The sequence below is a fragment of the Malurus melanocephalus genome, unplaced genomic scaffold (genome assembly GCF_030028575.1).
Source record: "Malurus melanocephalus ecotype Western Australia unplaced genomic scaffold, MMel_1.1 scaffold_8, whole genome shotgun sequence".
In the NCBI taxonomy this organism is placed as follows: Eukaryota; Metazoa; Chordata; class Aves; order Passeriformes; family Maluridae; genus Malurus; species Malurus melanocephalus.
In genome coordinates, this window is record NW_026623240.1 from 3,948,969 (window position 1) to 3,975,214 (window position 26,246).

At 38.4% G+C, this 26,246-nt stretch overlaps 1 protein-coding gene across 1 annotated transcript in view; it reads left to right on the forward strand.

The window, feature by feature from the left end:
• The window catches only part of COL24A1 (collagen type XXIV alpha 1 chain), a 110,820-nt gene that overhangs the window by 15,494 nt on the left and 69,080 nt on the right, over window positions 1-26,246 (forward strand). The window contains exons 4-18 of the mRNA XM_057374503.1: window positions 2,089-2,142; window positions 5,308-5,361; window positions 6,910-6,963; window positions 8,337-8,390; window positions 11,398-11,442; window positions 12,647-12,700; window positions 13,876-13,920; window positions 16,045-16,098; window positions 16,763-16,807; window positions 21,173-21,226; window positions 23,693-23,737; window positions 24,428-24,481; window positions 24,573-24,617; window positions 25,003-25,056; window positions 25,684-25,737. Coding sequence (XP_057230486.1) covers window positions 2,089-2,142; window positions 5,308-5,361; window positions 6,910-6,963; window positions 8,337-8,390; window positions 11,398-11,442; window positions 12,647-12,700; window positions 13,876-13,920; window positions 16,045-16,098; window positions 16,763-16,807; window positions 21,173-21,226; window positions 23,693-23,737; window positions 24,428-24,481; window positions 24,573-24,617; window positions 25,003-25,056; window positions 25,684-25,737 — 765 coding nt within the window. The remainder of the gene's footprint in view (window positions 1-2,088; window positions 2,143-5,307; window positions 5,362-6,909; window positions 6,964-8,336; window positions 8,391-11,397; window positions 11,443-12,646; window positions 12,701-13,875; window positions 13,921-16,044; window positions 16,099-16,762; window positions 16,808-21,172; window positions 21,227-23,692; window positions 23,738-24,427; window positions 24,482-24,572; window positions 24,618-25,002; window positions 25,057-25,683; window positions 25,738-26,246) is intronic.

A 26,246-nucleotide genomic window follows, 5' to 3' on the forward strand; every position in this document is an offset into this window, starting at 1 on the left:
TGACTTGTTCCTTGGTTTAAGAGAGATTAGCTCACTCTCAGATGTTGATTTTTGTGGTTTACATAGATGCCTGAGAGGCTTGGGTAGCTTCCTAGCAAGTATAAAAATATCCATGCCGATTTGAAGTTGCAGTTGCTTTCACAAATTGTAGAAATACACAGGACAGAATGACTTCTTGCTGCTGGTTGGAAAAGCGTGTCCAGGAGGACCAAGGTGTGCTCTGCTGAAATCTGCTCTCAGCAGAGATGTTGCCTGAGTTGCAGGGAAGAGTTTGTGCTGGAGGCTGAAGAGGAACCCACTCTGGTTGAGAAGAGTCCTTGTTAATGCTTTAATCACAGACCTGGATGGCTGGGGCTGGCTGCCAATGGTCGTGAGGCAGGGAATTCATCTGCAACAGCTGACTTTGGTTATAATGCAAAAAGAGAAAGCATTATCAATCCCTGTCTGCCTAGCTCTAAATATATTTTGATGCTTCTTTTAGAGCTTTCTGAGGGATTGGTTGTGATTAGATTTTCCATTTTTTGTGGTTTCTTTTTGTATGAGAAGGGATAGTTACTTTTGAATTAGTGTAATCAAAGTGAGGGTGAGTTGGATTTGGGGTTTTGTTTGTTTATTTGTTTGTTTTCTGTTGCAAAGGAAGCAGAGAGTGTTTAAAAGAAGTTTAGAAGCCACATAGGAAAAAATGTTCTCACTGCTCTGATTCAGTAAGTCTGCAACAAAGATCAGGGATCTTAATAAGATTTCTATTAGTAAAATGGTGGGGTTTAGTTAATGTATTTTTAAGGAAATGTCTGAGGGTGTCTGAAACAGGGATAGAGAAAAGCACAAATCACACGTTGCACACTTATTGCAACTGTTTCACTTAATTAAAAGTATGTTTTCTTTTGTAGTCCCAGGATAATTTTCTAAGCAAAGGGCATCTCTTAACTTAAGAGTTTGAGAGGAGATGTTAGAAAGCATACTGCTTCAGCAGGGCAGGGTGTGCACTCTCTGTGCCCTTTCAAGTGCATTTTTGAACCTGGACAAGAATGCCAGGTCAAGAGTTTTCCATATGTCTTTCTGCTGCATTTCTTGTGCTATTAAACGTGGGGTCTTTTTACTTCAGAAAAATCAGGATGTTGGCGAGCATTTATGCAATCATGGTGAATAGAGAATGCCCCATGCTAAAAGCATAACATGTTATGGTTTGATCTAAGGACCAGGGCTGTTACACAGATTTGTGTCTTCTGAATTGCTCAGAGAGGGAAGTGCAGGTATGGGTTTCAGCATGATTTAATCTAACATGTATGGACATGCAAATATTCCCAACTACAATTAAACTTCTATGTTTGTTATGATTAGTTGGAGAGGAAATAATTTATATTATTAGTTCCTCAGAACAACAGTGGTTTTYCCAGAACTGTCCATAAGTGATCTGTCTTTTGGCCAAATTAATGTAATTAGCTTGATGATGCCTAAATTCCGTTATCAGCAGTCTTCTCTGCCAGTAGCATTACCTTTCCAAGAAAAAATAAGTATCATACAAAACTGTAGGTTTTTAAAAATCCAGCTTTTGCCTTAATGAAACATCATATAGAAGGGCAAATGTGCTACCAGTTATTCTTATTAGAAGCTTTTAATAGGAAACTGAACAGTAATTTGTCCACATTTATTTTCTCTCTTTCATGTTTGTAATTTCTGTGAGGTGGTATCTTATTTTTTCCACAGTTCTAAAGTTTTCCACCTTTCTAAAATGTTTGGCATGCCAGCATGCTTATTGAAAAGGCTTAATTATTCTCTTTCCTTTGTTTAGAAATACATTGCACTTGCTTTCATCACCTGATCTTTTCTTCCTTTAGTACCAATACACTTGGCTAAGAGTTACTATTCAGATTGTTAGCTCCAATTTCCCTGACGTAAAATACTTTCTAAACAGAAGTCTGATTTGGAGTCAGATAAAAAAACACATTCTTGTGGTTTGGTAATTGGTTTTCGAATTGAGGAGGTCAGCATGAACAGAAGGTCATCAATTAGCAGAACTGGTCTAATCTAGAGTTGTGGTCCTTGTGTCAGTTTTTAGCCTCAACTGCTTTGATTTTCTATCACCAGGGTCCTCCAGGTCCTCCAGGTTTACCTGGTCCTTCAGGGAAGAGAGGTCCTCGGGTGAGTAAAACAACCATGTTCTTCTGCACCTCTAGGCAGGTCACCAGTAATCCAACTGGAGTTTCATAATTTTATTTTTCTCAACTTTATTCATATGTTTAGTGATTATGAAAGTGTATGATCCATAGCATTTGGCACATAGGTTAAAGTAAGACAAACAAATCATTCCTCCTGTTGTGAGCCTCCAGTATATAAATTCCATGTATGAGTGCATACCCTGAGCATTGTTACATTTGTACCTGGCTTTTGCTGCTCCCAGTATTAACTTCTACTTTTTCCATGCTGCTCCCATCTGCTGCAATCTAAGGTCACGTTCATTTGCTTTTGGAATGAGGGGGAGTGAGCAGTGCAGGCCACAGCCACAGAGGAGCAAGCGCAGGCTACAGAATTAACCACTGCAAGGCAGAGTSGGGGGGAAAAGTAGAAACAAAAATGTCTTTTAGTCTTTTGAGCTTCGGCAGCTTGATCAGAGCTTGATAGGTATCACGGATGGATATCAGAGCACTTTGCTAAAGAAATGAGGAAATAGTTTATTTTGTGTGACTGGGTGCATCCCAACAGGAGCAGGGCCAGCACCTTGCTGTGCCCCCGCACCACGAACATGTGTTTGTGAAATTGTATACAAAAAACATTTGCTTGAGCAGTCCCTAGGTGGTGGTTGATTTGGGAGTTTTCAGAGGAAGGGCAGCTGGAGGGAGCAGGTGAAGGTTGCTGTGTAGAGGATTTCAGGCTGTGGTAGCTGGGGATGTGAATGGTTGTGGCTGAAGTGCCCTCATCAAGGCAGATCGAAAGTGGGAGATGAGGAATTGTTTATATGTAGGCTCAGCAGATGTGTGGGAGGAGTTTTGATTCAGCCTTTGAGGAATGATTAAACAAGATTCTGCTCAATAACGTGTTAAAGACAGCGCAGCACAGGATGTTCTAAACTTGGCCTGGCTGGGTGGGAAGTGCTTTGGTCAGAGGCTGAAAACTAAACGGATGCTTTAGAACCATTGGAGGCAAGGGAGCGGAAGAGACACATTTAAAAGTTTAAAGCGAAAGACATTGCTTCAAATTAATCTCTTCATGATTTCTTGGATCCTTCTGTGTAAGAGCTGGAAATTCTCACAACTCAGCCTTTTTGTGTTGCATGCTCCTGTGGCAAGAATATGTCTGGCATCGGAGGCAGGATCTCACATTCCCAAGTAGATCCTCACAATTGGAAAATTGTCTTTATTTTAGAGGAGGCTGTCCATCTGTCTAAAGCCCTGCCTGTTGGTGAGATTGCCCTTGCCCAGCTGCTGTTTGGGATTCTTTTTCTGCAGGTCTTTTTACAGGTATAAAGTACTTAAAAACACAGTGCTCTACTGTGTGAGCTCCCTGGATTAATTCTCATACAGGAGGTGCTTTCCAACGTGAAGAGGCAGCTTACAGTAGGGTGCCTGGAAAAGTATGAAAACAGGTGCGATGAATATTTTCCAGTAGTTCTGAGTTTATAATACATTTATATTGGCCAAGACAGTCCATAAAGTTATTGAATTTTTTTWAAAAAATGGTTTTGAAATGTTAGTGTTCTTTAGTTTGTATTGTACTGATAAATTTAAGCAGGTACAGCTAGTTATGGTGTATGCTATGACAGGAGTTTCATGGCCCATAACATCTGTGCAAACCCTGTTGGCCCAAAGTTCCCTTCCTCGTCCAGCAGCCTGCCCAGTGGCATCTGTCTTCCTKTGCATGAGCTGCCAGTTGTGATCCTGAAATGGGACTCGAGGTGTCAAAGGAAAACAGCAAAATGCAGARCTGCATTGCCTGGGCCTTCATCAGAATGTGTGTCCAAATCTGATCTTGACAGARATCYRCATGGTTGGAATGTATGATTAWWGGTTAGAGATTYCTATTGAAAACTGATTTTAATCCCYGCAATTCTGTGGTGTAGAGKTTCACATCTGACAATTTTTTGTTAGTGTCTTGGCTTGTTTCAAGTTTCTCAATAATGAAATTTCAGCAATTTCAGAATTAGTGGTGACCCCAAACTGCTCTGATGTTCTCATACTTTTGCACTTCTGCATTCCAGGACTGTGCCCCAAGACCATAACACACTGCAAGCAGCAAAAGTAGGAGCCATGGTGTCATTGCAGCTATGTTGGCACTTTCTATTTGTTTCCTTTCTCCTAAATCCCTGAGAGTGCCTCCAAAGTTGCCAGTGTGCAAATTAATCTCTCAAACAGCACATGGGATTAGCATTTCTGTGGAGTTATGTCAACATTGTCATTAGTGAGAGGGAGCACTAAGGAGATGCAGCTTTCAGTGTTACTGCAAGGTGTAATTGGGAYGTTCAGCCTTSTGTGGGGGAAAGCTGAGTTTGTCTRTTGTTAGACCACTGAATATACARGGAAGTTGAAAAGTATTCTTAGTATATTTGATATTTGGATTGATTGTTTGAGGGAATTTGGCCATGGTGAATTCAACAGAAGCTTTTTGCCAGTTTACCGGGACAGGTTTTTGCCAGTTGAGTCCTTCAGCATTTGGAGGATGAATAGCTGCTGACAGCCGTTTTAACAAATCTTTTCCCTAATATGCAGTTTTTCAAGCAGTGAGGGTTGCTGAATGTGTTGCACAAACACTTGTACTGAAAGACGTAGGTAGTCTGGATAGCTTATTCTGCTCCTGGAAAAGGTTAAGTTGAATTCTTCTAGTAACAAGTCCATTTCCTATGCCAGGAGGTATGTGGGAGAATCAGGAGAATCCATGATTTTTTWAAAAAGAAGGTATAATGCATTTCTTTGAGGCACCTTGTTAAGTCCCACCCACTTCCTTCACTTTGCAGTGTATAGATGTGTGATTGTGGTTTTACTGATTTTAATTTATTTTAACTGATATATTTTAAGTGTTGTAGCTGGAGAACAACACTGCAGTGACTGTGCCAAATACCTGTTAGGAATTACCTGGGAAGACAATAGAAACTGAGATTTGTGAAAGAAAGGGGAGTACTCAACTTCACTTTTAATTTTTTTAGGGAGATGTGTATGTTTTATTTCTTGTGAGTCCTTTGAAAACCCTAACCAGTGATTCTAAAAGCAGGAAAGGTGCAGTAAAATGATTCCCTGCAAACCATTCACATTTGTTCAGTGGTGTACTGAGGAATCCCACTCCTCCTTCTTCATTTGTTTGGGGTTTTTTTAATAGGGTATTCCAGGACCACACGGTAACCCAGGTTCACCAGGATTGCCAGGTCCCAAGGTGAGTTTATTTATCCATGGTGTCACGTAAATACATAAACTTTTTAATGACTTTTTGGAAGCCCCAGAACTGTTTYCTGTAATGAAAGTAAATGGCCTTCTTTTGTTTACAGGTGGAGATTGGTACTATAAACATATTTTAATTAAATGTAACCAATCAAATTGAACTTCATATCAAAACAAAATAGCAGATTACTCAGTGGAGAGAAAAAYCCCTATGTRTGCWGAAYGATGACTTGGAAACTGTTATCTATSCAAGTAATCTRTACTTCCCAAAAKAGTTCCTWTAAATAAGCTCAGCCTCTGATAATCTGAAGTTTAAATGCTTAAATGCTGTAACCTYTTGCTTTGCTTAAARGAACAAAAAGGGAAAATATAGACTGTCATTCCCTATAAATTGCTATTTTATTGTCAATGTCCAGCCTTTGGTATTGAAATATTCTGATATCTCAGGCATTATTGTTGACTAATACGCTAGAAAATTTTTTGAAGATTTATGGATGTGATATTTAAAATCAAAGMCAAAATACTGGACTGAAAGCTCAAATAACACCTTCAAACGTGTGTAACATAGGCCCTTTAAATAGATTTGACAGATTTGTGCTGTTGCAGAATGCCTTCAACTCATATTTAGTTTGAGCAATTTGATAGATTTGTTAGGAAAAAGGCAGCACCGTGATTTTAGTACGATTCCTAATTGCAGGAATCTGACATGTCATGACAGGTGTTAAAAKCTGCTTGAGGACATAAAAAGAAATTCAATAAAGCTTTCAGCACCAAGTGGTGTAAAACCAGGTGATTCTATATTTTGTGTGTGTTTTTGTTTTTATGTAGTTCTATAAAACAGCTAAAGATTCATAATTARTTTTTACCATATTTATGCTGCTATATAATAGAATACATTCTTAGGAAAATAATTAATTGGAACCCATTACACCTGTGTTTTGTTTTATTATTTATTTTGTACCTCCACTGGATGATAATTCTGATCAATTCTGYAGCTCTGCCCATGATTTTAAGAATAGATAAACAATTGAAGGGTATTGTTAAAGTAATATAAGGGTATCCATGAGGTTTGGCTCTCTGAAAATAGATTCATTGAGAAAATCTAATTCTGTGGATTCTGGCAGTGTGGGAACGCTGAGCCTGAGGAAGCCTACACAAGGTTATGGCTCATGCAGTAATGCTGCTGGATAATCCTGCATGGAGTTGGAGAAACAGCTGATGTCCTGAGTGATGGAGACATGGGCAGAGCAATTTGGCTGGAGTGGCTGTTCTAATTCTGCTTGGAGTTACCAGTAATTCTACTTCTCAGATTTTTGTGACCTTAAGAAATTTGGAAAATGTAAATCTCACTTCAGTGTGCATTTGCACTATTTTAGTTTTTTCCTGGTTCTTTACTGGAAAAGTYATGAAAAAAATATCTATAATAGGAAGCATATTTACATTTCTTGTTCTCTTGCTTAACCATTGAGAATAAAAAATTTATGCTTAAACAAGTAAAGTTCTCTCCCCAGTGATATTGATGAGCTTAATTTCTCTGCAACAGGGTCCTAAAGGAGATCCAGGATTCTCTCCAGGACGGGCAAAACGTGGACAAAAGGTATTATTTTCTGAATTATACAAAAGTGTTTTGTCTGTCCCACTCTTTTCTGAATTCTTGTTTCAGACAAATTATGATAGCAAAATGCTTTGTATTTATTGTAACACTGGTGTATTTTAGCAGTTAATTATGTGAGACTGACCAGTGTAAATGGACTTTTGATGCTGAGAATTGTCCTTTCACTTCAGTGKCTTTTCCTGCTACTGCTTCCTAAGCCACTTTAGCCAATCTAGTTGCTGTCTTCTCTGCCCAGAGTATTTGAGTATAAATATTCAAATAYTGTATTCTTCATAGGCTTGAAAGCTTGTGATTRKTKYMWWTYTARAWWKRMAMYAAAGTTTCATACATGATCAGTAATGTAAAACACTTAAAATGTAGTTGGGTGTTTGCAGCCACACAACAGTCCAAAGCTCGCCCATATGTTTGTATGACTGTCMCTAAATATGTGTAGACTGCATCTATAATCCAAAATAATGGAGGTGATGGGCATTTTTATAGCTCTCATTATTTTGTGTTCTTAACTTACTCTCTCAARTCAAATTTGCTTGCTCTAATTAGTGGACTTAAATTAACTTGGATGATAACTGACTTCCAGGATGCATTCCCTGCCTTACTGGGTTTGAATCCAGGCATTAACCCTGAAAAGARTGACTTTCTTCACTGTCAGTCCTGAGCAAGAAGAAAAAGAGTTGAAATAACCTTTCCTCCTTCCCTCTCTACAACAGCCATAAAATCTGCATYTTTTTTTCCRTCTCCCTAGCACTTAAGATGCTCTRATTCTTATTCCCATGTACCATCATGTGGCTGTGAAGTTTAAAGAGCCTGAGGAGCACAGCAGTATTCCACCCCATCCCCTTTGTCCCTATACATCTCTCAAGTTGTCTTTTACACAGAGCAGATCGATGTTTTCCACAGCTCACACCAGAGTGCTGTCCTGGCTCTTGGTGGAGGATTGTTGGCATAACATGAGAACAAATAATACACGGTAGTAGTTAAATAGGTGTATTAATATGAGGTGAAACCACTTGCTTTTGAGGAAAGGGTTACCTCAAGAACTGTATGACTTTCACTATGGTTTATGTTGGCTAAAAGTAAATGTTGTGAGGTTGTGACTGAGTCTGCTCCAGCCATGATCTGGCCGTGTTGCAGGGGCAGGCATGTTGTACCTGCTGGTTGCAATTGAGGAACTGTTGCCTTTTCAATTTTCTTYCTCTAAAAAAATAATACAAATCTATGCCTGATCAAACAACATTAGCTAGTTCTTCATAGCAAATGTACCAAAGAATGCAGAGGCCTGTTAAGATGTTAAGGCCTATGTGTTTGCAGGCCTGTGCCGTGTTCCAGTGTTGATTGTGGGTGTTTGTGTTGTGCAGGGAGATCCTGGCCCCATCGGCTTCCCGGGCCCACCGGGGACCAAAGGCCACAAGGTGAGATTCTGTTTCCATTTCCATGTAACTCATTCTGCCTCAAATCAGTGGCTGTCAGCTGGGTGTCTGAAGGTCAAGAGGCAATAGAAGGACTTTAGACTTGCTGGTGGTGCTGTGTCTGCCATGCAAAACCTTCCCTTGGAGCTGAACRGAGGCCATCTCACCAGGGTGTAAATCACAGCTCTTTAGGCTGGTGTTCTCCAAAAGAGAAGTGCTGCTAGGGAAGGTAGGCTTGCCTGTGAGATGCAACCAGTTTAATTCAGTTGTGCTCAATTTCCATRTAGTTATTTGCTATAATACAGCATATAATAGCTTTTTTTTCCATGTATTTTTCTGTACTGTGTATTCTGTAGTACAGAAAAAACAATCAGGGATCATGAGCTCAGAGTCTCTGCATTTGAATTATTTGTCTTTTTCCAAAYCTGTGCCAGAATTGCTAAAATACAACTGAGGTGAAATAAGTTCCAGTGTTGGATGTTACAAAATGCAATATTTTTTAATATGAGAAATGTCAGGTGCTATTTGTTGCATTTAAGGAATCTATCTGAGTTATCACAGTCCTATGCATACAGGAAAGCAGAAGGTAGACAGAGTCCAATTTTCCTTGAGCAGAAGGAAACTCCAGGTCTATGGGAGATCAGTGGTGTTTCCATTCCTTGGGATATTTGGGCTGAGTTGCTAGGTGAAGTCTTAGCTGTGGAACAAATATCAACAAGCAACATAGAATGGAGCTATGAAGGAAAAATAAAACAAAGCCATTCTCTGTTTTTTTCGAAACTGGAAACATCACCATAGTAGGGTGACACTGGAGCTGGTAAGTCAGCATTGTAAGGACTCCTGTGACAGCACCTGGAGTCCATTCATTTGCTAGACATGGCCTGAATGGYCCTTGCTGTTATGCACAGACTGTTATATGCAGAATTTCACTCAGTCTGGGTCCCACTGTGCTGCATATGGTAGAAGTCAGACACTTCGACTTGCTATGTTAGTTGGCAGTAAATATTTTTTCTCTCATGCAGACCAAAATATTCCTACAACTTCCTATGTTTTTGAAACATGCTTGAAGTCTGTAACTGGAAGCTTCAAACCATTCTGTTCCTCATTGAGCTTTTCAGTCAGAGAAGTAATCTTCGTTAGAATTTGGCAGATAATTAATTTTTCAAACCAGGGCATGTGAACTTGTATTCTTATTCTTAATTTTCATCTTAGCTCAGAGTAAACTGCATCTTAATTRTATGGATATGCTCAAGAATACAAACTCTAGCTAAGAAAAAGCGAAGAATTTTAAGAGGATCAGCTAAGTCATAGGAAAAGAAACCTCTGTGTGAAAACTGTCYCTTTGGAATGGTACTCGTTTTAGCATGTTTAGCTCCATTCCCAACCAGCACTGAGTTAGAATGAATYAGGGCCATGTTAACTCTGAATAAAAACATGGACATACTGTACTAAAATATGAGTTCAGAGCAGCTTTCCTCTGACAGAAGTGAAATGCTTCTCTGTAGAAACACACACAGCAGTAACCTTCATCTCACTTTCTTGTGTGCCTTCTTTTGAGTCTGTTCATGCAGGTGTGAATCAGCTAAASTGACCTATAATGAAACTAAATTGTGATAAACCTTTCTTGGAATGTTTCTTTCATAATAGCATTTGCTTTTTTTTCTAGTACAAAAAATAAGAAACTGCTGAGAGATCTCTTCTAGCTACACCTGTTTTAGTTGATTAATTATTGAGAGAAGGTAAAATTAATGAAATATAGGGGTGGCTGGGCCTGTAATAAATTTTTCTTTTCATGACATATTTCAAAAGACAAAGAGGAGTTACTGGTTTATGCTAAAATTCTCACCAAGCAAAATAATTTYACCTTTTAATTTTGTATATGATAATCAAATTAATTCCATGCAGCAATACTGTTGTGGTCACACAGAAGCTTCTCTGAAGCTTTGGAATACCTGATCTGCTGAAATAAGAATTTTGATTTATTACAGTGAGTCTCAAGTATCTTCTGACTGATGTTTATCATCCTGCTGCAAGGCAGACAGATGTTTGTGATCAGCCAAGACACTCCTGCTGCTCAGTCAATGTCTTTTGAGTCCAAGTTTATGATAGATTTCCATCCAGAATAAGGATTGTTTTGGTTTTYGTCTTTCAAGCTGTGGCTTTTGGACTTGTGTGCTCCCAATACCTCTTGCAGGGGATGTGGAGACCAGACACTTGGCTTCTGCATCAGTCATGCAACAGTTACAGTCTCCCTTTTAGGGCAGCTTTTCTGCCTGTGTTTAGTMCAGGGTGTAAAGATGTTCAAGAAGGTGGCTTCTCTTTCAACTGTATTAATAGAGATGGCTGATTCCAGTGCTATTTTAATGCTTTTTTTTCTTTGAGACCTGAAATATGTTTGAAATAGACGATTCACAGGGAATAAAGTTCAAGACTTTCATCTCTTTCTGTGGTTCCAGTACCACCGAGATTTCTGGTATGAGGCTGTTCTCGCTACCAATAAAAATTCCATAGTATAAGAGCTGAAATTTGTTCTATATTAATATTAAAAATAGCTTTTGTGCATTTTGTGTACTGGACGGTCTGTCTTTCCTGAGTGTGTCCTAGAACAGTCTGGGATGACCCTCTACTAACACCCTTCCTCTGTCTTGTTGAGAAAGGACATTGTTACAAGGATTTGGAACAAGGACGTGCACTGTGCAGAATCTAGGTCCTCAATTTCAGCAATAACTGGTGACAGCGCCCCCATGTACTCATTTGTTTAAAAGACTGCAAGTCTGGAATTGTCTAAGCTGATATCTTGAAATTGTCTAAACTGCCAAGAAGTTTTTTCATTCTTTCCTCTAACTCAGTTTTCATAGGAGCTGCTAAATGTAAACCACACTAATGCTGCAGGCAGACAAGCCTGGATTTTTTTTTTCTTTTCTTTGATAAAGGGAGAATAAAGTAAGACTAAAAGGTGCATTTTGTTTGTTTAACTGGGTTTATCAGGGATCTCTTTCTCTACCTGCAGGGTCTTAAGGGATACCCGGGACTGCAAGGGCCGCGGGGTGAGCAGGTAAGGGATGAAAGGCCAGTGCACTGTGCTCTGCTGATGAACAATTAGGACAGGAGAATGTATAATCCACTACAAATATATAGTATTATACTTCAGTATAAGCAATCAGTGTAAACTGCTAACTGCTTAAGGAATATTGGACATTTCTTGAGCAAGAATTCAGATTGTTTAGGGTTCAGTGTGGTAGAAAAGTAGTCTAAATGAAATGGRAAAGACCAGCTTGTTTTTCACTACCACACCAGCTTGGAGGATGTTGCTGTAGAACTCTTATAAGAGGCACGCTTTGGTTTCTTTCAAACCTCTGCTGAATTAATGCATTTTAAATCTCCTATCTTGTGGGAAATTAAATAGTTATTCAGCACTTTTTTTTACACTTCCATGTCAATTCACAAAGATATCTGAATATAATTTCAAAGACATCCAACTGCTAATGCCTCTTGTTAGCATTGATGAGGCTCCTAATGGCAGAGTAGATGGAAGGAGTGTCCCTTTGGATCACACTGAAGAGGAAATGTAGATGGCAACAGATGGTAGACACCTGAGGGGAGATGAAAACTCAAGGATGTCATCCATGACTTTGAGTTTTATGCACAAACCTTAACGGAATGAGTAGTGATTTTTRTTACCCTCTCACAGGATTTTTTCTGTGATGATTGTAGTTTAGCAGTGAGATAGAGATAACCAGTGCAAAAAAAGTTGATTGCTGACATCAGAAGAAGGTGGAGAAATTGTGTACATTCATGATTAATCCAGTGCTATATTGACCTGATTCTGGAAGAAACAAAACAAAAATTGGCTTTGTAAGGACACAAGGATYCTTTAATGAAAAGTCAAATGTATTTGTTTCAAATACAACTGAGACCAGTGCAGTTACCTCATTATAAGGACCTACCTCCTATAGCCCTCCTGAAATATTTTTTATAAATAGCTTATATTTATTTGTTATGTAAATAAGGGGTGCACTGTTGTATCTCACAAAATCTTAGACTTTTAAAAGAATATGTAACTGAAATTGGCAGTTACTCACGTACGATTAGTCAATTTTTGGGTGTTCTGTGTAGCTTGTTTAAAGAATAATTTTTACATGTGCTTAAGCTGTATCATGCAAGTAGATGTTAAAAGAGAAACRATAAAGCAAGCTCCAAAGCATGACATTAAACATGCTTGTTGTTTCTTTTCCTTTTTTCCTTTCTTTTYCACTTAGGGAATTCCAGGAATGGCTGGCAGTATTGGGGCAGTTGGTTACCCTGGCAGGCAGGTGCAGTAACTATACTAATGTCTTTGATTTTGTTGTTGTTGTTTGGGGTTTTTTTAATCTGTTCTTTTCAAAAGTACCATATCTAACCCTTCTGAAACTCCTTTTACTTGTAAAACTGTATTTGTTTGCATCCTGTCATTTTTCTTTGAAATAAACCTCTTTCTCTGGTAGTGCTCTGGAGAGAATGTTGAGTCCTATGGCTTTTAAACTTCCATGGGTTAGATGGAGTAATGTTATTCCTTTCTGGAATATATGAATGTCGTTACAAAAGTACTGAATGTCTGAACACTTTACACTCCCTTCATAAACCTCGTGTGGCTCTGTGTGGTTTATCTTCTTTGTATTTCAAGTCCAGAAGCAGTAGAAAACTGCCTGTTCCTGATTTTTCACCAGTGTGCTTACTTCACTGCTGAAACTATTTCTTYAGTCCTTTAGGGAAGGAGAACATTTAAAGGGTTGTGGTTTTTTTCCCCTTGGGATTTTTTAGGATAATCAATAAAGCCACGAAACAGCTTTRTTTAAAAACAATATAAATATTGATTTTCTTATAAGGAAACAGATACCCCAGTGCAGTAATACAAATAAGACATAAAGTAAAAATACTCGTTATTTTCCCCATGTAAAGGTATATGAGCCAAATCAACAGCAATTGACTTTGGGGGTTTGTGTCTGCCTAAAGGGTGAATTTGACCAAGACTTCAGTGTTTTGTTGGATTAGGTTTGTCATAACTATATATTTTAAAATTCCRTTACAATATTTTATAGAGTAATGGATGGTAACATTTTTTTGGGAAATCATTTTTTTGGGGAAGTGTTTAGGGCATTTGGATCACAGATGCAATTCTGACATTACCTTGAACATAACTGAAATGTGTCCAAATATATAAGCTCATAAAAAATCCTGTGAAATTATGTCACTCTAATGCCTGATCACTGTATGTGGAAAAAAGTCTTMTCCCAGGAGAAATAATTTTTATGTAATGGAAGTTTCAGCCATGCATTAATGGGAAACCTTTCTGAACTTGGTCCCAGGACTACTTGATGGCACTTCTTCAGTCTTAAAAATTTCAAGAATGTGTTGCCGGTTTGCAGTTAACAAATGCTGTTGCAGCTCTTTTACATAGAGCATATCTAGTTGTTTAAAATCAATTACAACTCATTTCTTTTTGTAACAGGGATTAGCTGGACCAGAAGGTAACCCAGGTCCTAAAGGAGTAAGAGTAAGTAAGCACCTTAAGCATTTTGATGTGTATGTCTATTTTTRCCCATACAGTAGATAAGAAAGTGGGTGAGGAGTTTAATTCAGCTCTGCCACTTGTGCTCCCTCCGACCCACTCTGCCTTTATGGAACCTACAAATGAGAAATCAGCGTTTGTTTCAAAATACGTGCAAGAGTTTATATTCTTCACATGGTGAGCAGCATAGAGTAGTTTTCCACGGTTGCCCTTCCTCTCACTTGCACTCAGGCAGGAGCAGAAAGCAGTGCTGGGTGTGAGGGCTGGGAGCGAASATGAGCGGATGTTTCAGGCCTGAAGCGTTATTTCCATAATGGAAGCTGTCAAGAARGGAGACATTATCTGACATTTGCAAACTGTAACAGCTACAGAAAGTTGAAAAAGGGAAACAGTCTTGTCACATAAAAACCATGAAAGGGATCCTGAGATGTTGGAATGATTCAGTTGTAGTTACATGGATCCCAGGGATTGAAGGTTCCTAGCACTCTGCACRGTCAAGGTTTGGTTTTTGGTACTCTTGGAAGCAAAATAGATTTTTTTTTTTTCTCCTGGGTGGGGGTGTTTTTTGGTGTTTTATGGTGCTCTTTGTCTATTTCTTGTAGTTTGGGTTTTTTTGAGGCTTGTGGGTTTGTTAGTTTGTTGGGTTTTATTTTGGTTTTGGTTTTTTGGGTGGCTGCTGTGTAATTTTGTTTTCTTTAAATAGGCACATGTGCATGCYTACACATGCTTGTGCACGTATCAGTATTTCTTCAGACTGGCTCTCACCATCAAGGAGTAGACACAGGTTTCCAGAAACTTGTATGTTGCTGGTTGCATCTAGGTTTTGAAGGAGGCTATTTTTGGGTGTTTTCAGGCCCTCAGCTCATGTACAGGTTGCCCACAGTTTATTGAGTTCTCAAATATCTATTAAAATAATCTTACAGTGTTGCAAGTACTGATTTTGTCTTCTTTTTTTAGTGAAGTTTCTAAAAACCTTTACCTGCAGCAGATATATAAATATATGTCTGGGGATTTTAGGGTGGATTTTTTTTAATGTCAGTTTTCATTACAGTGATGGGAAAAATTAGTTTGTCAGGATCAAGTGCCGACAGATATTGCACCCTCAGGGATTGTTTCTTTTCTGCTTCTTCAGTTTATTTTTGTTCAGATTATCAAGCTTTTTGTCTTGTTCTCCCTTCAACCAACAAGGCATAAGTGATCCCAGTAACTTCCTGAAAAGCTATTCCTTCTCTGTTTACACAAAGCTAAAAATGGGCAATGCRTGAGTAATTTTGGGGAAAAACACCTGTCATGTCTTAAGGCTAAGTCCTCTGTATAAATTCTAAAAGTAAAAAATGATGACACAGATCTYTTGAAGCATAGTCCTGTGCCATGGCAGTATATAGTTACATGATATGGTGTATCTTTAGAGCTTTAGGTTTAAAATATTCCTGTAATCAAACTCTGTTCTGCTTCTCAGTTGTTTCTGATTCAGAAACTGTAGGAAGTAAAGTGCCTTTGTGTTTCTTACTCTCATTAGGTCTGAATGACAAGATGGCTACATCTTTCATAATTTAAAAAAAAAAAAAGATCAACTTCCAAGAAATTAAATAATTACCACTGGAGGACTGTATGAAAGCAAAGAATTCTATTTTAGTAAATAAGTTAGTACTTTTATTCCAGTCTCAGTTGAATCTGGTAGTGCCGAATCCATTTCTCCATMCAACTRAGGARTGGTGGAGAGAAATGCACTGGGACYGAACTATGAGAAAAACATTCTGSTTTTTTTACATGTAGCRGTGATCACATACTGTTATWAAAGATGAGAACTTTTCTGATTGAGTTCATCAATAAGGTTACTTTAAGAGAAAAGTTGCTGATTTCATCTATTGTAATAAATAACACATCTGATACAACCTTGTCTTATTATAACACTTTCTTAGTACTTCTTTATTAATTGATTCTCTACCCTTATAACAGGAAATCGTTTTTKCTATTGGTTAGAAAGTAAATCCTAGTCACATTTAAATTTCTAGAGCTTCACTGGTGGTTTCAAGTGAGCCTGAATTTAATGCCTGTGTCATGAGGGACAAGCAGCATTGAAATCAAGCTCTGTTCTTATGTTTKTAGGGTTTTATTGGACCTCCAGGTGTGGCAGGACAACCAGGACCTGAAGGAGAAAGGGTAGGCCTAAGGGAACATTGATGAACTGTTGATGTTTTTGTGGCAATGCAATATATGTTAGAATGGGGGAAAATGTACAAGGTATTAATTTAAATACTTTTTGCTAAAAGCAAAACTGATGTGAAGAAAACGAGTATGTAATACCCAATTTGTCTAATTAATGAAATGCCCTGGTGCTGAAGTAAAATGGGGAGTAGCMGTAAAATACTATTTTACTTTGATCTACAGCTGCAAATATTAGGGAAAGTTTTTCTTCAACAAAGCCTGAATGAATATTTTTATTGAAACCATTTTATTTGACTCTTGTTGGCTGATCTTTGCAGTAGACCAGATGTGGAAGTCTGAATCTCTGTCACTCTGTGCTTGAGTTTTTTCTTATTTCACTCGAGCAAAACCTTTAATTGATTGAGAATCAATTRAATCTGGGCATGTACTTTGATGGAAGCAGGACAAGGCCCTTTTTCATAGTTGTTCTGATATTGCCACAGTTAAGACCAGCCAAGTTTGTGTTTTTGCTATAGGTAACTTTGCTCAAATCCATTTTTTATCTTTATTTAAAATGGTGGTGCCTCTCACACAGTCTTTTTCCAATCAAATACACATTTAATTGCTTGAATTTAAGTATTGAAGAAAACCTGCTTACAATGRGTTATTTCTTTCTCAGGGTATCCCAGGCCCCCATGGAAAAAGAGGTCCTAAAGGGAGACAGGTAAAGSTTCTAATACTTGTTACAATTCCTGCTGCCAATGTAAATCCACCTGGAATTAACTCTGTCTCTTTAATCAGCTGAAAAAAAGTTAGTTTTCCTTTTGTCCATACATGACTTTCTATTGTTTTCAGTTAGTACTTTTCAGAACTGCAGAATCTGTGCAGGTTATAAGCACTGGATGTTCTGCAGTGTGGAAGATTTATCAGTATGAGCCTTTTGGCAGGTTACTGATATCAGCTATGAGGAGGGTTAGCAGGTGACAAACATAAATACATTCTGTAAAACTGGTGCTAACACAAGGTGCAGATACAATGCAAGCTGTGTAAGTCTGGTGTTGGTTTTGATGAAAATCAACTTCTTCTAAAGTCTGACATTTCTGGACTATGGTAAATTAAAGCTGTGTTTCCACAGCTGAGAATAAACACGAATCTGCCAASTATACATTATCCAGGTTTACATATTTCCTGTGGTGTATCTGCAATGCCAAACRTTTTGTTTTCTGTTGCAACCATATTATTTTAGGTCTTTGAAGCTATCCAGGAGTTTCCAGTTTTAGCTTTCTTGTGGTTTGAGATTGGAAACCACCATGGGGTTCTCAGTTGTGCAGTCAGCTGTGCTCAGCAGTTCAGATGATTTTCATCTGCCATGTCGAACAAGTTTGTTCAGCAGCAGTGTGATGATCATCGTTTGGCCCTTGGTGTATGCTATAAGAGTTGTAGAGGATTCTGTTTAATTATGTTTTGTTTTCTGTGTGATCTAACGCAAACCAAAAAAGTCACCAGCCTACAAGAATTGCTTTGATACAAAGAAAGGTGAGCAATGTGCCATTAATTTTTTAGACTGCTCTTTCTGAAGCTGCCATCAGATCATTTTGTAGTTTGGATCAAATGCTACATTTTTCATCTGAGTGTTGGGCAAGAAGGGCTCTGTGCCATCAATACCTTGCAGAAGTTGGCACTGCCTTGTTCTGGGTACTCACATGCAGCATTTAAGGAGGAGAACCTGRATTGAAATCAAAGGCTCGTGTTCAGTGCAGAGTAGGAAGTGAAGGTGACAGCAGAGGACACTGAAAACATGTCTTGCCTTACACTGTCATTTTCTGTGGCAGGTTTCACTGAGGCTCTGCTGCCAKGTTGGTGGTTTGTGTAGTATTTGTTCCAATCCGCAGCAGTCAGTCRGTGCTCTATGTGCTGTGCTAAGCTGTTACTTTCCATTTACAGTAGAGCACAGCTTCTGTCAGCGCCAGGCTATCTTCTGTAAGGACTTTATTTCAGTCCTTTATTTCAGTCTATTCAGAGAGGATTCACGTAGGTGAGAGAGCGCCAAAAGCACAATGTCTATAATTTCTTTGTAATGTTGTACTTTCCTCAATCCCAAGGGTMATTCCAATTCCTTTCTATCATCTATAAAATACTTTCTTGATTAAAGGCTGCTAATGTAGGGACCAACCAGGATAGCAGTCACATGGGAACATGGCTTGAAGTACTTTTCTGGATCACAGGCTTAGAAAGATGTGTTATTTTAACCCCAAACAATGATAGCTGTAATGACAAAGGCTTTTGGCACTGTGCCCTGGAGTTAACAATGCTTTGAGGCAGGGCACTCACTAACAGGAATTCTACAGTGTCTGAAATCAGGCTYCTCACCTTTTGTTCTAGGGTGCAAYTTAYTTCTTTGGACAAAACTGTCACTAATAATACTTGAGAAAATAAAAACTCTATCTAAGTGGCAGAGATCGTTTTGAAAGAAATCAGATCCCAAGTATAATCTCATTTTTGGTAATTTTAAAKTATAAGATAAATGGATCATACAAGGGATTGTAAACACTTATAATTCACAAAATGCTGCCACTTAGTAGGTTTATTGCACAGTTGTTCATACTTGTTAACGCCTCTGGCATATATGAAATGGAACAAAATAGTCAATTGACTGAATCTATAGAGTGAGGATTTGTTTGAATTTTTGATTGGTTTTACATACAATATACTTTTAAGAAAATATTTCATGGCAGAAGTATATATGTCCAGTTTCTTTCCATTGTATCATTATAATGTGATATTTGGCTAGCTCTGCAGTATTTTTAATGCATTGTCTGTCCTGTTGGTATGATGCATTGTGCTTTTACATACACATTTGGGGGAAGATTTTTACATAGTTTTCTTCTRTCTGGGATTAGTTAAAACCAGTTGTTAATGTGTCAGAACAGACATTGTAAATTTTACCAAGAATTTAGTAATCAAGTCCATTGTTACTATAAAAACAGTTCATGTTCTGTTTTATATTAAAGTTATGAATAGTCATCCTTTGTATGCTTAATAATGATGATAAATGATAATATTGATTTAATAAAACACTTGTTGCACAGTAGTATTATTATATTGCTTCCAATTTTAGGCTTTTGTGAGTGCTCATTTTGCTTTCATTTTCTACTTACTAAGATAGATTTTTCAGTGTCCGTTCAAAGACGTGAGAATGTGATTGTGCTGACTGTGGGTGAACTGTCCCTTTTGTAAAAAAATCAATCCAAAAGATGCTACAGAAGCCTATCTCAGATGACTTCACATTATCATGCAGGATGATGAGAATTAATTKCATTTAAGTTGTTTCAACATATTTTGGCAGCGTGGATACATGTATGTTTGTGCATAAAATGCTGCCTTCATTTTTATAGGATTTTGGCTTGTTATTAAAGCCAGATATGGCTTAAGCAGTGCTGAAACTACTTTGATTTATGATCTGATTTTTCCATCCCCTTGACACAGTTTTATATTGTCTTCCTGACTACTGTTCCTATAATAYTGTAGGATGATTAATATCCCACATTCCATTAAGGAAAGACCCTGCTGCAGCCAGTCCTGAGCTGGACAGCTGCGTGGATGCCCTCCAAACAGAGTAATTTAAAAGGCCAAATGAGTTGTACCTTTGCCCTGCAGCAGGTTTGAACATGGTCTTAGCGAGGTGAAAGGTTAATGCCTCAAAGTACTGTTCCTAATACAGAGGGGTAAAAAGATATTGAAACACTGAAAAGACAAAGAAGAGCATTTCATGTAAAAATTATTGTAAGGATGGAATTTGCTCCTTCTGCCCATGGAGATGGATTAGTAATGCTCAGGATCTTTGTGGCTGATTTCTTGAGGTCAGTGCATCTCTCTATTACCCCAGTACTCTCATAATACTGTGTGAGATTTTTCAGTTCTAAGGAAAGTCTCTTTGCTTGGAGTTCCATAGCTTGAACTTTTCTGGGTAGAATGCCTTTACATCTTACTATTTTGCAAATTTTCTGGTAAACTCTTATATGGACCTTACACTGTCGATAAAAATGATTYTGACTTCTCTGTAGGTCTGTACTACATCCATTCTCCTAATTTCATACAGTGATAGCAATCATAAAATATTTCATGGTATGTCTTCAAACTAATARCATGAGTTTCTAGTTAGCTACATGTGGCTCTTCCAGTAAAAGAGTGAGATCTGCCTAGCRATGCTAAACTGATAAAAATTAATTAAAAAAAATCCTCATCCCCCCTCCAAAACCCAAACAAAAAATCAAATCACTTTTCCCCAGGAACTTATGTAGTTCTGCACTGGGCAACATCTGAAAGAAATAAAGCAATTTTCAAAACCCTAACAGGAAGGAAGATTAGAGMCAGTAAAGTGGAATTCCATTCCCATTTTCTTTCTCAAGCAAGAAATGGAAATTCTGTTTTAAGCTTTGACGCTTGACTTGGCAAATCAGATTTCTTTCCTGTTCTGATAATCTAGTCTCTGAAGTCAAAACTCTCATAAAATAAATGAGGCTTTGCTATGGCTTAAGTTATTGTTTCAGTGCCTAGATGCAGATTAAGGCAAGTATTCACTTTGGTGAATACCAAAGAAGACGTTGTGCCAGAAAGATGAAAATTTTGATTTCTAGTGAGTATGTGTCATTGAAATGCCAACCATTAATATTTGGGGAAGAGTTAAGGAAAGAAGGACATGTTTTAGTGCATGTTGAAGGTAACGGGGAAAAAAATGAAGTTAAAGTAAGAAATAGGAAAACAGGCTCCAAGAAAACAATTCAAGTAATACTTGTTTAATTAAAAAAATTAAAAAATTWCTCTTAAAGTAATTCAGTTGTCTGATTTGTCCATATGCTTGCATTATGTACAGTTGTATCATTTTGGGTTTATGATTTTAGGAGACAAAGGATTATCATTCTGTTCATTTGGACTGTGTAGCTGAAAGTTTCTGCTTTTCCCATTCCTCCATCACCCTCTCTGAATCTGCTTATGATGTTTTAATTCCCCATACCTATAGGAATTCAGTGTTCAGACCACTTTTCATGTCTTGAATAATGAAGAACARATATTTTCTATTCTTCTTTAGGGTTTTCCCGGTGACTTTGGAAATAGAGGCCCCCCTGGTCCAGATGGAAGTCCTGTAAGTATTGAATTGGTTGTTGATTAACATTATAAAATTTATAATGCTCAATATTAACTCCCCTCTGAAAATAAAGGAGACTTTTGCCTCCAAAGAAATGTGTTGAAGTCCACAGGAAAATTTTGGACTGTTAACTTTTCCATGGAGATTGCTAGGAAAGTACTGTAATAAATACAAAAAAGAGGAAGAAAATACTCAGATGCTGAGGGAACGAATTTTCTAATGCTGCATGTGCTGACTACCTTGAGAATCAGATCTCTTGCTGTCCTCGTTGCATTACTGATGAACGTTAATCTTCAAAAATTCTTGCATTAGATATGACTGTGTTGTTTATTTAAACCATTGTTCTAAGATCACCTTAACAAAACAGGATTCTGCCTACATGTRGAACCCCAGATTTTGTATGCTTGTGCATTTGATAGTTGATTTCATCCTTTGAGCTGGTGCTGACCACAATTATGCTAGCATGTGATTTAGTGCATTATAATCAGCGTGGTGCCAGCTTTGTCCTTGGCAGTGTGTGCAGGCTGCAGTGTCCCTGCAGTTGGGCACTGTCACATCAYATCCCAGGCTGCCCTCAAAGGAGCTTTGCTGTTGCTCTATCTGTAGGCAGACTCTGGCTGCAGACTCCAAACTTAGGTTTCCTRTGGTGTCAGAAACCAGTGAAAGGCTTTGGGCAAGAGAAGAGAACAGCGATAGGTGCTGGGTAAAAGAGCAGCTGATTGACATCACCTTGTATTGTGGGATGTCCTTTGGAAACTGCTATCAGCTTCTGTCTAAAGATTTTTCTGATACAGAGCAGAGTAATCAACTGCATGGAGTTTATATCTTTTTTTGAAGGTCTACACTGATGCCCATCTTAGAAACTTGTTTTAGAAAAGCTAACATAAATTTTGCTKGTGGGTTATCAATGTTTGGTGTCAATATTTTGGAGCACAGGAAAAAAATACTTTGCATTTCTGGACCCTAAGGCAAAGTTTCCCTTATTGAAATGTCAGGTGATATCAGTATGGTTTTCATCTTGAAAACCCACWGAGGGGTTGAATGTCACCAATTGCTTTGCAAATGGTATTAAAAGGTGAGTTCTTCCTTCCCCTCCTTGTACTCCCAAGTCTCCCTCCATTCCTGATGAAGCAGATACTGTCTTTCCACCAGATCTGCAGAACAGTACTTTAATAGAAACAGGCTCAGAAAGCCTGGATCTGAAATTACAGACTTGCACTTTACAAAGAAGCCTGTTTTAATTCAAGCATTTGCAAACAAGTTCCATCTAATCTGCCAAGACAGCTGCTGATCTGACTGCCTCCTTCGACAGGCAGCAACTTCTCTCCCCTCCTCCCCCAGAGCTCACCCGGCAGGGCTTGTTCAGGCAAGGGGCCAGTGCTGCAGCTGCAGGGGGCTGCAGTGCTCATGGCATATTTACAGTCTCTGTGAGCTGGCACTGGAGAGCAGGGGCTGCCTGGGAGGCCTGTGGCAGCAGGAACTTGAAGGGAAGACCTTTCTTCCTGTGTGCTGACTTGRCGGTAATGACATTTGTCTCCATGCCTGATTTCTTCTGCTTAACTGACTAATGCYATCCTTCATTTCCACAACACTCTCTCAGCTCTCTGAGGGTGTCAGTCTGCCTTGGAGGATGTTGCTAGAGCATTCAGCTTCCCCTGTGGATGCTTTGGAGCAGGTTGGAGAAAGTGTGTAGGCCCCRAAGGTGGGAGGAGAGCCCAAAGGTGTCCCCTGTGCTCTGTCCAGSAGCCGTACCCACTTGGACGCTTTCAGAATGGGCTTAGATTTGCTTGCATCAAACTTCCCCTTCCCTGTGGGTGCCTCAGGCTGCAGTGGACCCTRTGTCTGTTATCCACTGAGTAGCAGGTCCCAGGTGTGGGACAGCTTGCATGAGGCATGGTGACCTGGAGGGCTGCAATACCTGTTCCACGTAGCGCAAAGAGATGTAGCAACTATTTTCTGCAGTGTTTTACTCTCTTCTGAGGTAAACTGTGGCAGAGGCAATAGCACAGTACTACTGAATTTTTAACTTCTGCATGAAGTACAAATACTGTAGTTTGTGTGCAGAACCAGTTTTCATAAAGAGTGTAGTCTCTAATTTGCTGAGGTCTTTCTATGAACTGAGATGCTGTTCTTATCTGTCTTTCAAAGTAATATTAATAACCTCATTTTTCATCCTCAAAAATTCTTTTTGCTTCCTTCCACTTTAATTATCATGGTAAAACCCTCCAATCTGATATTCCTACATTAACAGCAGAAATGTTTCCAGGATGCAAATATCTGGAGATCTAATTCCACAATCYAGGGATTTTATGAAGCATATTTCTATACAGTGATAAGCTGTCACTAATTGGAAACGCTATAAAAATCCCAACTGACTTGCTTGGTAGTTCATTTTTATCTTATCACTGGGATTTCCTTTTAAATAGTGAAATTCAGGTAATCTAAGATTAATTTTCTTTGAAGGGAATTGTTGGTGGTGTTGGTCCCCCTGGGTTTCCAGGACTAAGAGTGAGTACACTTTTATTACTTTAATATGGCTTCATTTAGAGTATGGCTTCATCTTGTGCGTTTATGCCAGAGAAGCTCTGTGACATCAATGCATCCTACAGGATGTAAAAAACTGAGTAGTCTTGCTATCTTTTTTTTTTAAATTCCTGTATTTACTCATGGGGGACTTCTGATTCATGATGTTGTCTCAGTCATGTCTGGCTACAAGCTACATCCATAACTAGGGAGAAATACCACGTTTACACTTGAATTTAGAAAGCCATGATTGTCTCTAGTGTTTGCTTTGTGTGGTGGTTTGTTTTTTTTTTTTTTGGTATCTGCAGATCTGAAACATTCTTGATACGTTTGTTACTTTACACTGATGATCATCTTACTGTTCTTTGGATGCGCAACAGTTGAGTTCAATTGTTACTCTTTTTAATTATATGTTCATAACAAAAAGAAATTCCTGTAATTATCCCACACTGCCTGATTGGGATTGTTTTGGCATTGCTGTAGTGAAAACAAAAGGTTGGTCAAGAAACTTCTGTAGCTTCAGGCCTCATCATGCAAATGTGATTTACTGTGTTCTTGTCAGTTGACATAGGCCAGTTGAAGCACTCTATGGCACAGAAAAATGCCTCGTTCTGTTAGGACTCTTTAACTTATTCCATTTCATCAAATGCAGTCACTTTTCTTGCTGTTTGATAGGGAGACATGGGGTCAGCAGGACCAARTGGACCATCAGGAATTCCAGGGCCCATGGTAAGGTATTAAATCATCCCACAGCCAGGTGCCTCTGCTGCTTTCCAGATTATAGTTAAACATTGGATTTATGTTTTCTTTATTTTAACAGGGTTTCCCAGGGAGTGTGGGACAGCCTGGAATGAAAGGTGATAAGGTGATTTAAATATTTTCATTATCTTGGAGATACATATACATGTCCCTTCATTAAATCTTGAGCATAATRTACTTGGAAAAGCTTCCCTTTCTCCTTTTGATTTCTTCTCTCTTCTGACTTCTGTTTTTTAAAATTATGTCATAATCATGATCTGGTACTTTAGACAAACCATTTATCTGAACAGAGCACTAGCTACTGAACATAATAACATCCAGGTCTGTGTCTATAGATTTTCCTGAAAAAGATATTTCCGTGCAGCACCTTGCATTGTCAAAAATAATTTTGAATAGTGAATATTGAATTAATCTTTCTCATTCTATGTTTCTGAAARCTAAACCATTTTATGCCACATACAYATGTCTGTATAAAGTTATRTGTTGTTTAGGGTGAACATGGCCTTGCAGGAGACCCAGGAGATCAGGGGTACCCAGGAGACAAGGTAAGTCATAATTGCATTGTTTTACAAAATTAGCTTATTTCAGTAACTTCATCAGGCTTATGAATCTCTTAAAATGCAGCAGGTCTGTTGCATAAAAGTAGGATGCAGTAGTAAAAGTTTCTGGATATCACTGAATTAGAATATTTTTAAGAAATTCTGTACTAATTAAAACTCAGTTATGGAAGGTGTGAACAAAGACCAGTAAAGAGCCCAGGYAGAATTCTGGCAGTTGTGTACAGAGATGCATCAAACAAGAAAAGAGTTGTGGTATGATCTGAATCTTGCTAAGAAACCATTGTAAAAAGTTTTTTCTCTTGACCTGTGAGGTTCATCTGCAGCTCACCTGGACATACAGTGGTTATCAGCAGCACACGGTCTGGTGTGCTCCTTCACATTTATCACAAGATAAATAAGGATCTTCTTTCCTGTTTGGCTAGCACATCAGAAGTYACTGAAATAGCACATCCTGTGACAACTCTTTTGATGAAAGTTGAGTGTTAGAAGATAGTTTTCATCCTGCCGAATTCTTTTGAAGCCTGTTTCAGGYGTCGAAATATAGCAATTTATTGCTTCCAACATAGCACAGCAGTTCATTTTCATGTGTATTTAATAGTTTTCTATTTTCAGGGTGCTCTTGGTTTACCAGGACCCCCAGGGATCAGAGGAAAACCAGGGCCCCCAGTAAGTTTGCACATCAAATTTTGTTCTCAATATATCCCTATATGTTGTTGATATTTAATATTTCATGCTGCTGTGATACTTGACACTTTTGTGTGATTATGTTCACAGTGCAGATATTCCCCTAGAAATGACCTAATTCAAAATGCACAAAAAGTAAGATCTAAGCTGCTTTTATTTCTAGTGACYGGTGTTAATGAATGAGTCAGATCCTAAGTTGTGAAACTTTATTAGAAAGATCAGTATATGTCTCAAATTTTAACAGAGGAGTRCTTAGGATATTGGATAATCTGTGACAGTCACTGTGTAGGGGAATGGACATGTTGGTAGTATTTGAAACAAAGGCACTGAGAGCATTGGRAGCCTCAAGATGTGACTATTTGGACCAGCTGGATTTGAAGGCAGTGTGTGAGATCTCATTAATAACAGTCAGTCATTTCTCACAGGGATGGCAGTAGTCATGAATTCCACTATTTACTATTTTCTCTGTCTAAAACTATTGAGAATTTTTT